General features: G+C 41.6%; 1 protein-coding gene across 1 annotated transcript in view; it reads left to right on the top strand.

The window, feature by feature from the left end:
- carmil2 (capping protein regulator and myosin 1 linker 2) overlaps positions 1-12645 on the top strand; it is a 52653-nt gene extending 40008 nt beyond the window's left edge. Inside the window, 10 exon segments of the mRNA XM_034587316.1 lie at positions 3566-4403; positions 4405-4461; positions 6215-6313; positions 6495-6531; positions 6937-7005; positions 7627-7889; positions 9078-9213; positions 9934-10023; positions 11674-11787; positions 11909-12645. Coding sequence (XP_034443207.1) covers positions 3566-4403; positions 4405-4461; positions 6215-6313; positions 6495-6531; positions 6937-7005; positions 7627-7889; positions 9078-9213; positions 9934-10023; positions 11674-11787; positions 11909-12420 — 2215 coding nt within the window. The 3' untranslated portion in view covers positions 12421-12645.
- The last annotated feature ends 1727 nt before the right edge of the window (positions 12646-14372 follow it).

The following is a 14372-nucleotide window of genomic DNA, read 5'->3' on the forward strand; positions in this document are numbered from 1 at the left end:
TGCGCTGCTTGTCCTGGTCTCTGAGAGATCTGACAATGGTCTGTGCTGGTACACTCTTCATTCTCCTCTCAGATTAAACCAGTGCACATCAGATTCACACAAATAAAAACAGAGTTATTTTAAGTCTAATATGTTCGTCATGGTAGTTCAAGGTCAATTCTGAAATGAGCCCCTTGTTTCCATGGTAACGATCATAGTGACACCTTCTGACCAGTGGCCCCAAATAACAATACCAACATGGCTACATTATGTCATGACTAATGATAGAAGATAGAGTTTGGGTGCAGTAAGCTGACATATACAGCAGTGATGACATTATCAGTCCACTGACTCACAAGCAGCTCAGCCCCACTACAGCTGGACTGAGTGGGCTCATGTGGTTTCTTGATCAGTTATGTTTTGCTTAAATTGTGTGCAACAGATGAATACAGACATGTCTGATGTCCTACTATTAGTTTGATAAAAGCCTTAGTGAAAGTCTGTCTTTGTGAAACCTGTTAACGACACATGGGAAATTAAAAATGATATTATTTTGATTCTGTTTGATGAAATGTTTTTAATTACTTGCTAAAATAATATGATATTTAATATTTCTGGTGACCAGTCTGATCAAGAAGAATAAATTGCTAGTGTGTAGTGATAAAGAACCATCCATCAACTTTGCAGTTTTGACAGAGCCATAACTTTAGGCTGAATCCAACATATCATATATTTAAAGGTGTTGATTATTGTCAGACCAACATCTATTTGTTGGTGCACTACCTGAAATATCTGGATTCCCACTATTTGTCAGATGCTCTAACATTAGCTCTAAATAGCACCACCAATAGTTATGAGCATCACAATGTTTACTACTATGTCTGCACGTGGGTAGAGAGTTATTGAAAAGCACAAAGGGTGGTGGGAAAATAAAAATTCCGACCCCCATGACACAGACACAGACACACACAGATAACGAGAGAAGAAGGTCACGGAACTGCCCTCACTGTCATTGTCCAATCAGTTTCTGGTGTAAAGACAGTCAAACTTAAAATGTACGTAACTTCAGTGTCAGCAGGGGAACTCAGTGACCTGCCTCTGGAATCATTGAGATTGTGGATTCTGAACATTTCCTCCAATTTCCATATTTTAAGATTAGAAGTTGCTCTTTGTTCTTAATACTTTTACATAAAAAAAGTTACTGGGAGTGATAAGAGTGTATTATTATCTAATATAATTGCGTGTGACCCCACAGATGTAGTTGAATGTATAGACTGCATGGTGAATGTTTTTGTAGTGTTTAACAAACCCAGTGTCTGTTCAGTGTACCACAACACAAACACACATTGCATGTCTAAATCATTTTTTGTCAGGCTTTGAGCAGCAGCAGTGAAAGGTGGACCTGCATGCAGACACACAGGCAGATGCTGTTAACTATTCTGATAAGGGTTTATTTTAATTAACCAGGCTTACAGGAAACAGACAAGTGGATACTAAACCAGGAAGGGAAGGTGAAGAGGGAAATGGGAGTGGGTGTGTAGATGGGTGATGGTAGTCAGGTGACTGGGACAGGTGAGAAAGTCAGGGGACATCTGGTGACTAGGTGGAAGAATGGCAGAAGACAGGCCAAAATAAACAGCATGACATGGCACTGTTTGCTATTACATTTGGCTTGGCTGGTTTCACAAAGTCAATTTAAATGGTTGTATTTGTTTAGCTAGATATCAAGACTTAATTAGTATTTTATAGTCACTCAATTAGTCAGTCAAGTGTCCCATGGACTGAATATAAAGATGGAAAACATACAAAATTCAGCCGAAATATCCCAGATATGAACGCTGCCATTTTGCACCAAAGACGTAATTTGGAGTCAGAGACTGCACAGTGGCAATCGGGAAATGGAACAGAAGTATCGAGGTCCCACCTCTCACGCTTAGTGTCAGCTGTCATCATGACATTTCATCCAATTTTTAACTTATCAAATGAGTAATTACAACTAAACTTACTGAAAATATATTAGCACTTGGACAAACATCAGTGTGATAAGAAGTACCTTAAATAACAGAAACTGTGACTGATCCATCCGTTAACCAGCACCACAGCTGCGTTGTGGCAATGAGCAGTTTCCAGATCTTTCAACCACAGAGACCCCTGTTTGTCATCATCTTTGTCCTGGTCCTGGTAAATGCTCAGAGAGATTAAGGTCTGGTGTTCACAGACAGCTATTCTGTTCTTGAGTAGATTTCCCCACAGCTGCCCCACATGATGCCATGATGATGGCAGACAACAATCCAGTCTTCCTACTACAGGCACTCCTGTCTTTAAGATGTACAGGCAGAGATCATAGAAACTAATTCTGATTCTCTACAATGGAGGTGGAGAGTGCAAAGTTAACACTGTACTTATATAACCCTTTTCTAGTCTTGATGACCACTCAATGCACTTTACAGTACAGTTGTGCCATTCACAATCTTTTACAATGAGCACTGAAGATGTTCTGGAGGCTCATGGTGGACCAACAGCCTACTAACACAATTGATGATAGATTATCTTTTTATTTCTCATCCACCTGTATAATAGTTCTTTTAGGCTTGGACTAAGGGGACAGCAGACAAATTCTAGTCATCAGTTACTTACAGAAAACATCAGGGATGTATTTCTCATACTTCCACACTAAGGCCTGTATGTACAGGTCAGAGCTCAGATATGGCAACACACACCTCTCCTTCCCCTTTGGTTTTCTAGCTTCAGAGCAAACTCACCTCCTGTCTGCAGCACACAGGCTGGGCTGTTGTTGGCGTTCATTTTCATTTGCATCTCTAGTCTTTACCAGCCATGTAGCAAAAGCAGCATTATACACAATCCTGTAGCTCCATTTGTAAGGGGAGCAAAAATATATCTGGAGCCTAAAATCTGTACCATTCCCAAGCAGTGGCTAAAATGTAGGTATATCTGTTCTGTTCATGGATAGATTAAGAGGATTATATACTTTTAGTCCTTACATGAAAATGACCTCACAGCCCATAACCATTTCCCTTTTCTCTCAGACAACATGGCTACTGTGTCTGTTGTAGACAGGGTATGAGACGGTCTGTGCAGATCACTGCTACCCAAATATCATGACCCTTTAGATTTAGAGATGCTTAGTTTATATGTTAAAAAATAAAAAGTCTGAAGAATATTCGAAGGAGCCAATTTGAGGACACAACAGGAGATCCTCCGCAGGATTCACCGCGAGCAAGTGGATGTGTTGATGACATTTCTAACACATGACTGACGCAAAAATGAAAAAAACAAAGTCTAGACTAATCCCAAATGTTAAAAAATGACAGCCAAAAGTTCTGAAAGGTCAGGTCCAGAACAGCTTTCATTGTCAAACAGATAATAATAATAATTCTAGATATTATGCTCAGGCCCAAAGTGTCCAGAGGCCATCAGTAAGAGGTGTCTTTGCTCTGTGAGCTGTTTGCATGATGTTTCTCGTTGTGTACCTGAGCTGAGCATGTGACTTGAGTCCTGTAGCAATAGTTGTAGTACTGAGTGTCTCTTCTTGTCTGTTGCTCTTTCTGCTATCTCCCTGCTGCAGAAAAGGCCGGTGGGAGGAGTCAAACCCTGCCCAAGCCACTCCCCCAGAATCAAGTTCCACCCCCTCTGCTTCAACCCCCTTTTCCTCTTCGTCTGAGAATATCACCTCCTCTACCACCACCACTGTCACCTCTCCCTCTGTCCCATACACTGACACATCCTTTACATCCACTGATGTCCCACCCCTATCTGCATCCTCCACTACCCCCACACCCTCTTCTGTAACCACCACCACCAACACTGCAATTCCTACCAAAAACATCAAGAAAAAGTTTGGCGACTTCTTCGTTTTCAAGAGGGCTCGGGCTGGCCGAGTCACCAAGGCAGGAGGGGGAGAGGGAGGAGGAGGAGAGGGGGTGAAGGTCAAAAGGACCTCCATTGCAGACCTTATTCGACCCCTCCGCGAGGCCAAAGAAAGGGAGAGAGAGAGGGAGAGGGACAAGGAGAGAGAAAAGGAGAGAGAGGCAAGGTCAGGGGAGGATGCTAATGTTTCTAATGATGCCGCCACTACAGAAGGAACCGTTCCCACAAGCCACCATGTTGTAGGAGATGCAAGGGAAGTGATGGCACCTGCCAATACATTAACCACAACAACGCCTCCCAGTGAGACCAGTCCTTCTTACCGCACCATCAGCCCTGACCCCATTGGTGCTACGCTTTCCAACCTGGAAGAAGAGGCGGTGTTGTCAGGTTGCACCCCCAGCCCCATGGTCACATCCCCCTTAACTGAGCAGGAGAGAAGTAGTGTGCTGACGAGAGAGATGAAGTTGGGAGGGACCCCATATGGAGAGAGAAGACTGAAGGCCACCAAGAGGTCACTGAGAGAGGGCAAGAGCCAGAAGTCTCATCCTGCTGACCGGACTGGAGCCTGAAGACAAGGATAATATACACAGTAAGGTCAGTCTGATGCGACACTCAACACACACAGTCAGATCATTTAATAACATTAATTATTAATGAAGCACCAACAAACACCAGCTTCAGTTCTTCAATACTACCATGCTTTGTTAACAACCTAACCCGTCAATACCAGCAGCAGAACAACACAGTCATCTCACCAACCTGTCACGTACTAGTTCATTGCAGATGTTTGCTACTTGGCTCTTTTGTATTTCTGTGTTGAGTTACTTTCAGTGAAACTTGAAACTTCCTTCTCATGATCTGTAAATGTGAAACATCTGCATGATTGTTTTGATATTAACTGCTAATAGCTTAAAGGGCCTGCACACCTACAGTATATCATTTCTTAATGCACTTTGACAAAAAGGCTCCCAATTCTTTTCTCTGTGGAACATGGTGAGGAACATTCGGCTCCGGTTGAAAACGAAGCCGTTTCCTTCAGTCCGGTTGAACTGACGGTTCAAATCAGAGGGTGCACCAAAAAAACGGCTTCACTCATTGATATTCCTGAGCAGGTGTTCACATTTAGAACGAAAAAGCATATCGAAGGGCACAATCGCTCCATTTGAGAGTTCAACTTTCGGTGATAATATCTTGTAATGCAGACCAGCTAACAATGTTGTGTTTCACCTTTACATCTTTTCCTGTTTCTGTTGTCAGACAACTGGACAAGCATGATAACAAGCATCATAATATACAACCTTTAACCAAGACGTCATCATTATTATTATTTATTATTTTGTTAGTGATGTCTGACAGAGTCATCATTATTAATTTATTATTGAAAAACATTATTATGTAATTGTCAGTGTCAGTATGTGATACTTATATTATTGTAGTTTGAGTGTTAAAACTATACCACAAACAATTCTGTTCAGGAAACATAAATCCAGGTTAATTAACAGCTGAACTGTGTGTTAGTCTTGAGGAAGTCTGAGGCACATAACAGCTGTCCTCTAAACCTAACTGGCACACAGAGCCTGACCCTTAGCTTCCACCATCTTTTACCCTGTACACACTAAAAGCTGCCATAGTAAGAGTCATCCACTCTAAAACAACATCCATTAAAACTATGTTTTGGAATTGTTCATATGAATGGAAAGTGTTACCAGCATGATTTACTTATTGTAAAATCACATATACTGCCTTAAAGTCTAGACTGAAGATTGAGTAGGCCTCGAATCAGACCTAACAGAGGCTAAAGATAAGAGATGTAACAAGAGCCACAAACTTATCTGTAAATGAATGAAGCTGCATCTCTCTGCAGGAGCTGAAACCTGGGCTGCTCAAAATGTTTACTCGGTTTGTAAAGTGTTGATATTTCCTTCTGTTTAGTAGAGCCTGACAGATTTTTACTGATGGCATTGGCCAATCATATATATATATTGGTATTGGTGTACATATCTAATGTGCACATACTTAGTTTTCGAAGCTTAAAAAGAAGCTTGAGATAATGTAGAAATTGTGAAAATATATTTACCTGAAATCTGAAAGAAAAGTTGCTTGAATCTACACCTTGAATATACCGCTGTGTATGAAAAGTGCTTTTTAAATCAAATTGCCTTGCCTTGCCTTTGTACCAAATTTTGCCACAAAACCTGTCATCGACAATACAAATCAGAATGTTTTGCTCATTGGTATCAGTATCCAGTACCTTGCACTTGGCAGTTATCAGTCAGAATTTGGAGGGCTAAAGTAATTGGAGATCAAAAGAGTTGATTTTAATCTGTGTATGTGTGTTGTCCTCTAGAAACATGCATCTGAGAGCACCTCCAGCTTTGAGCAGAGACTTCAGGTGATGCTGCACAGAATGGGTGTGGCCAAGACCAGTTCTGCTGACACCAAGACTGTGAGCACAGAATTACAATATTTTGGTTTGCTCTTATACGAGTCGAAGGATCAAAATAGGACATGTTTTCTTCAATTCTTATATGTACAGCACCATCTGCTATCAGGAAGATAGCAACCATAAGAGCATCATATTGTGAACACTTATTCAGGTATAATACTGTCTAATGTGTGTGTTCCAGAACAAAGACGAGGAGCTGAGAAAAGCCAACTCTGAAGGTAAGAGTGTGTGTGTGTGTGTGTGTGTGTGTGTGTGTGTGTGTGTGTGTGTGTGTGTCTGTGTGTGTGTGTGTGTGTGTGTGTGTGTGTGTGGGGGGGGGGGGGGGGGGGGTTACCTGTTTACACAGTCACATTATGGGGACTTGTTCTCCTTATTTGGGAATCTAGTTCCCAAAAAATCTAGTTCCCAAAAAACTTAAAATTAAGTTCTCTTTCTCTTTTCCAATTTCAGAAATTATTCTAAATGATTCCATATGTCTGACAACATTCCTTAAATTCTCTCAGCATCACCAGTTACAGCTTAGAATGACTTCAGCCGAGCCCAGTCTTCATATATGGTATTCATCATTTACTGAGCTTATATAAGGATTGTCTCTCAGCTGTACTATGGTCTGTGTCCCTCAGGTGCTATCCTGGAAAAACCTGAACCACCTCCCACATACATGAAACCCAGAACCATGTCCACATCATCAGGTAGGTAACATTATCTATCTACTATCTATCCTTAGTTCTATAGAGTCAGTGTGTGTGTGTGTTACACTGGGTCTGTTTATTTTGCCCGCTTATTTTTAAGTCACTGTTGTTGACACCCTTCCTGGTGTCCCTGGGCCTTGGACACGAGACAACAGGAGTGTCTCTGCAGTGGTCTTATGGTTTCTTAGTCTACATCAGTCGAAACGTCTGTCCAGCCTGGATTCCCTGATTGAACCAATCTGCATCATTCACTCAAGCAATTTTCCAGACTTTCTCCAGAGTTAGCCTTTCACACATGAACAATGCAGCAGGAGATTCTCTGCTCTGACGCTATCACAGGAACACAGAAGTCTCCAGAGCATTCAGTAGAGGGGAGGTGCAGCAGGGTGAAGCAGGATGTAATGTATTAATTCTGCTGCAGAGATTTTTGTTTACAGCAGTTTTTTTAGGGGGCTGGCAGGAGAAACTCTGGATGCTCTCACTTGGACATGGGCGTTGACTTGGCGTTCTCACATTCAGCCCTTCTGGAGAATGTCCGGAGATCCTCCGGAGTTCAGTGCTTGTCTGAAAGTTGAATCAGTGTCTACTCCTCATTGACTGTCTCTCACCCTCTGTTTCCAGCAGACCCTAGGCATCTTATTAGAGTGCTGGACCCCATCCGACCAGACCCTCCCCTTCACCCGAAGCCCAGCCTCCATGATCGCCCCTTTGGCTCCCTGCCCCCCAAACCTGCCATCGCAGCCAAACCTCCCCTCCCCACCCCAGCTGCTCCTGCAGGGGGAGGAGCTCGTCCATCTTCTGCTCCTCCATCCAGCAGCATGGCAGAAAGAGTCCCACTCAGAGCACACACACGTGATGGCAGGCCAGGCGAGAGTGCAGTACAGGTAATACAGCACTCAGTCGGAGAGTTACTTCGATGCTGTAGGGATCATATTCGATATCTAAGGCTTCACATTCAGGGCCAAAGCTACCACTTTTTACATCAAAACGTTTTTTTTATGGGCAGAATGTTTCACAACTGTGTCTGCAGGCAAACATTAATTAGATTCAGTTGCAAGTTCCATCCACAAAAGGACCAGTGCAATAAAAACACAATTTTCTGAAAGAAAAAAAATAGAATGCAATGTTGGATTAAGGAACTTGTCCATGGCTTTGGAGATCTTAGTTTAGAGATTATTAAAATAAAATGATTTAATGAATGTATTTGTGAACATACCAAAAGACAAAACCAACTGTCTGCTACACTTCCAGATCTTTGTTGAGGAGACAGGTCAGCTGGCAGGAACAGACTCAATGATATCAGATGCAGGTAGCTGGTTCACATTGACAAACTGGGAACATGTAGCATGTGCACTAGGAACACACTGAACATTATGCTGCCTTCAAATTGAACTTATGAGCTTGTAGTTACGTTGTAGGAAGTTGTTTACATGATGTGCGTGGTGTTTAAGTTGTGAGAACACTGCTGCTAAGCAATGGCAACATGGATGCTAAAATTAGATACTGTCAGCGTCTAGAACCCACAGATGCTAACAATTTAGCAGGCATGTAACGTGATGCAGGGAATGTAGATGAAACAGATTTATCATAAAGTCACAAAGACACTCTTCTTCTACGAAAATTATATTATTCATCATTCACCAAAAAATGAACTTCCATGACCTTTCCCCATTTCTGTAATCATCATCAAGCATGTCACAACTCGTTAAATCGGTGCTTATGTTAATTCTGAGGTCAGATGTTGTAAACACACAAGAGGGGCTGTTTGAATACACTCTTCTCTGAACACGTACACATATCAAAAATGTAAATTCAGTCTGTTTATTAGATTCATCTCAGTGTTGATTCTAATATTCTTTCATTCCACAGAGGGTAGACTAAATATTAGAAACACCTCAGCCACTACATCTAAAGTTTGGGTTTATTAAAATAGATAACTGAATATTACCACAAACGACTGCCTATTTCCACATTGGTATGATTCTTCTCTTCCTCCATATATGCACATGACATATAGCAGTCACATTGTTTGTGTCATAGCCCTCTGAGCACCTTCTGATCATCATCCCTAGAATGGAGGCCAGGACGGTCCCCAGGGTGCAGCCTCGGCGCCGTCCCCCAGGAAAGAGCAGCTTCCTCCATCCCCATCTCCATGGAGGGGTCCCAGTGCACAGGATCGCCAGGAGAAAGCACAATCAGTGACAGACGGTAGGTCCCACCATCTCATTAAAATCAAATAATTCATGCTAATTAGTTTTGTCTGATGTATTATTTAATGGTTATGATCTTTTAGAAGGAATCAAGTGTGGTCTGGTCAATGTGTTGTGTTTATAGAGAGGGAGGATCTGAGTAAGGCAGCTGTGAACTTATGGTTGTCTTTAGCACACTTAACAGCTCCCGGCCATCATCACATAGATGTAACATGACAGTCATCAGAGTCATATGTGAGACACATACACACCATGTGAGTGAAAATACCAATTAGGAAGATAATACTCTTTAAAATATAACTAATTAAGGCTGTGATGATAAAAGCAATTCCGGAGTCATGTGATGTCTACTGCGGGATTGAGCTCATTACCGACATCTCCGCAATTTATTTATTTTTCGCTGGTGAAAGTTACAGGAGTGCATATATAAATTTATAGACCAGCCCATCAATGATCTGAATATCTTTGATTTATTTAACGGGTAGGGTGGGGGGGGGGGGTTGATTGGTTAATCAAAAGGGAAAGTGACGTATTCGATTTTATGTTTAAATTTTAAGTTAAAAAGTAGTTAACTATCCAAAATGTTGATTTTAATTTGTGTGTGTGTGTGTGTGTGTGTGTGTGTGTGTGTGTGTGTGTGTGTGTGTGTGTGTGTGTGTGTGTGTGTGTGTGTGTGTGTGTTTGCGTGTGTATGTGTGCATGTGTGTGTCTCTTTCAGAGTGTCTTCCCAAGCCACGCCAACATGTGAAGCCCCTTCCACAACGTAGAGCTGTGTCCGTCCATGAAGACGCTCTGGCTATGACACAAGGTTTGATAAAGACATAAGACTTCTTACACTGACCACCATTCATTACTTGTTAACATATACAGTACATGTGACGCTTTATGAGTCATTATAAAGCATTTCATGTTCATGTTGTTCAGTTCATGTTGTATTCTGCGTGACCATATTCTACAACCCTTAGACCATTCACTAAATGTTTGTCCCTCAATAACCTGAAACTTATTAGCAAAGTTGTTGTTAAGTTGTAAACAGAACTAGACTCAATCAGGGGGTTATCTGCCTTGACTGGTTGGGATGAAAGGAGACAAAGGGAGGAGAGAAGAGAGGTGCATTGGTGTATAGGAGGGAGAGAAGAGAGAGTGAGAGAGGGGAGAGACAGTAGTGAGAACAGGTCAAACAAAGAGTGATCAAAGTGTGATCTCTCCCCTAATTCACAAGAGAAAACATCAATTATCAGAGGAGGGTCTGAAAAATACATCATAACATTTAATGACATTTCATGGTTTTTCCCTGCTTATATGTTACAAAAAAAACACCTCACATTTATGTTGGATTACCATTTTGCTCATCCGTTTCCTAAAAGTTGGGTATGTCACATGGCGAGTAAATGCTAAATCCAAATATAAAAGCCTCTGTGCTGTCCCCATCAATGCTTATTAATATATTAATACTGAAGAATGCAGCTTTAAATATCAGTGCTTGTCAGGTTGTGTCTTGTTTTGGATGGTTGCACCTGACACAAAGTGGCGGCAACCACAACTCGTGCCTTTGCCAGTCTAGACTGATGCCATTTTCTTATCATCCACAGTTGCAGTGGGAAATGATTAACCAATGAAAGCAGACAGTGACACAGTGTTATATTGTTAGACACATTATGAACATAGAAACATGTTTATCCTGTACATACAAGGGTACAAAACAACAACAACAACACATATACACTCTGCTTGTTACACACACAGATTGTGCACAGAGTGAAACCATTTCCTGCAGAGAAGTGTTTTCTCTTGCTTCTGGACAAATTATAACATCAATCCACCAAGGTACAAGCTCACCTGGCTTTTAAAGGGAATGTCACTCTGATTTATTACTTGTTACGCCCTTATGAGTTTAAAAGTGACAAGTACAATCCCTCTTGAAACATGTGCCCAGAACAGCAATGTTTTTTCTCTGATAAATTAGCAAAACTAAACTTAAAAACAACTAAGAACATAGAATAATGATAGTATAGCTTGCTGGAGATTTTGAATCTATCGGTCAAAAGCCTTTGTGAACAGTTGAGTGTTAACAAATTTGTTTTAATGTGTCCAGAGATGGGGCATTGCAGATCTCCATATCTGAGTGGAATTTTCCACCGTCTGAGGGCCGTAGATTCTGGGATGGGGTATAGGTGTGGAGCAGGTCAAACAGATACTGGTGGACTGGGAAAGGGAGAAGGATTTTGTAAATGATGTGGGACTTGACTTGAAGCCAGTTAAGATGGATTAGAGTGGGGGAGATGAGCTTCCAGGGGTTGTTTCGAGTGACAACCCCAGCGGCAGAGCTCTGAACATACGGGAGCCTGTCCATGTCCCGCTACCCCAGACAGGTCTTTTCACACATGTGGATCATGTATAATTTACTGCTGACCTCCGATATGTTGAAGCCCGCCTACCTTTGTCTCATCTCTTTAAGAGCTGAAGGCGGTGTTACAGAGGTCCCCCATCCGTTTCCGGGGAAACAGAGGGGACTTACCCACCTGCACTGAAGATCCATCCAGTGCAGAGGAAGCACAAAGAGCTCAGGAAGGTGAGAGGTGTTTATCAGTCATGGTTATATCTACTTTTCTTACTCTTTGCTTCCTTGTTTTTCTTTTTTTTCTTTTATTTAAACATACTCTTCCACCTGTCTGTGTCTTTCATCCCCTCAGCCAGTGACAAAGGAAAAGAGACAGCTGGAGAAAAAAAGGACCAGAAGGAGGAGCTGAAGTCACAGAAAGGTGGCGGGACGATAGCTGAAGCAAAGTACCCCTCTCCAGAAGAGGAAGAAGCCCTAGGCTCAGGGTGTGCCTCCTCTACAGCTCAGACTCAACAAGGAGTATCAGCACCTCGACTCTTCACTCCAGCCGCAGCCCTCAACAAAGCTTCGTCCACCCAGGAGAGGCCTCCAGCACGAACCCCGACGCTGGAAAAGCCTCCTGTAACCTCCACAACCCAGAAAAAGAGCCCCAGCACAGTCCCAACTCTCGACAAACTGCTTGTGTCCCCACCACTCCAAGACAAGACCTCCAGCACAACCCACAAGAAGAAGAGCCCCGGCACGGCACCAGCTACAATGGATCTTGGAAACAGCACAGAGGAGAGAGGAGAGGCGCTCTTTAAACAGCACACAATGAAGGCAGAGCCCGCAGACCAAAGAACTGAGCCCCCTCTGTCTGAATAACACACAGACATTGACTTACCCAAGGAGAAAAGACACACCTCGGAGAGAGAGGGAGGAGGGGGCTGTGACATGACTGAGATCAGGAAATGCAAGGGCACATGAGTTCTGAGAGAAACCCCCTGTGGAAAAAAGCTGCTGGGTCCCACATCATTAGTGTTCTCCTGAGAACTAGATATTATTTAGTGAACACGGTTGGTGCTTGTTTAAATGCTAGCCTACAGCTAACATCCCTGCAGCTTTTTTACTCTGACTTGAGTTGAGTTTGGTCAAATCCAATCAAAAAATGGCTACTGTTTTTTTTTTTGTGAGGCTTCCTGATTCATATGATTTTGGCAGCTGGGATTTATTTTCTGGTCTGTGCTTATTTACACCAACATCAAATATACAGATGTTAGCTGTAGCTAGTCAGCAAGACACACCAATTGTGCGACAGAGTGTGTTTGTGTGTGTTGATCTCGATAAGGGACTTTGTTCTGTTTTTTTGCTCGAGACTCATGATTTTTTTCATCTTCATACACTGATGAAATGACATGGAGTCATAAATTGTTCTATTTTACACTCACCACAAAGAGATGACACATTTAACAACACATTTAGTGTGTGTAGTTCATCAACATGTTAGGTTTCAACACAAATACACAAAAATCGCCTGCTTATATAAATGAGATCATTCTGACATAATAACAGGTTTTCAAGGTCCATTATGTCATTTATTTCTTCTCACTTTACCTTCTTACTTTCTTTTACTTCCAGGTTCGTCTTCGATCCACACTGATGTATTTTAATTTGACTGACATCCAAGTGATTAATTGACAATTAGACCCATTAAGCTCATTTTTAATTGGGTATTTTTGTTAAATGTTTAAATCTTATTGAGTCAAAAAATATTGATTGAATGGTGCTCTCTCTCTCAATGCACTGTTTCTTTTTTGTCATTGGCCTGATATTCAGGTTGATGTTGGCTGTTTAGGATGGAGCATTACAGAAAGAATAGTTTACATTACAACAGGATTACAGTACCAAACCCATAGTTGCATTTATTTTCATAAAAATGTACATCCTCAGTTGGATTTATGGATATAAACAAACTGCTGAGGGAGATAAGGTAAAGTTACATAAGAAGGAGTTCAGTTTTCAGGTACACGAACATGCAGGCTTTATAACTGTTAATAGCTCTGGTGAGATGAGGTGGAAATGGATTAACAATGAATTAGCCACTGTTTTTTTAAGCTTTTACATTTATAGATGCTGCATGGTGGCAGACTGCAGGACTTCAGCAGTTCACAAGGACAGTTCCCTGTCGCTTGTTTGACTTAATCCGTCATTCAGACCATCATGAATCTGATTTGAAATCCATTTTCCTCATGTACCAGAGCATCCGACTGATAAATTCAAGGTTTTTAAACACCAACAGCCTGCTTTTATGGAAATGCCCAAAGTTTCATTCTTTGGCTTTTATTTCAGTCAGTCCATTCACAACAGTATAAATAGCCGTGTCAGTCATCACAACAGGGGAAACTTTAAATCAGAAGCACAGCACAAAAACTTGCCACTTCGAGGTTTGGTAGTGTGGGCTAAGAGTAAACAACATAAATATAAGGTTTTGTCTTCACCAGATATTTGTCATTTTATGATACGTACCAGACTTCGTTACTACAGAACCGGCTCCAAACATGCTCCAAAGAATATTTATAATTCCAGAAGTTTACCACATTTTCGGGTTGTTTTCACTTTTGAACTGAAAGTTATTTCAAATCAATTTCCTCTACACTACTTATTAAAGGCCACATTATGCCAACTATGTGGTAAAATATTCCAATTTTGCTTTTGCCTTGTTAAGATGTTTTCACATTAAGCCTTTGGATCTTCAGATGAACAAATGGAATGCTCTTTCTGATTCAGTCACTGTCACTAATTGAAGGAAGGAGCATATAAGTATGATCAGATGTAGT

This window comes from Hippoglossus hippoglossus, chromosome 6, assembly GCF_009819705.1.
Source record: "Hippoglossus hippoglossus isolate fHipHip1 chromosome 6, fHipHip1.pri, whole genome shotgun sequence".
Taxonomy (NCBI): domain Eukaryota; kingdom Metazoa; phylum Chordata; class Actinopteri; order Pleuronectiformes; family Pleuronectidae; genus Hippoglossus; species Hippoglossus hippoglossus.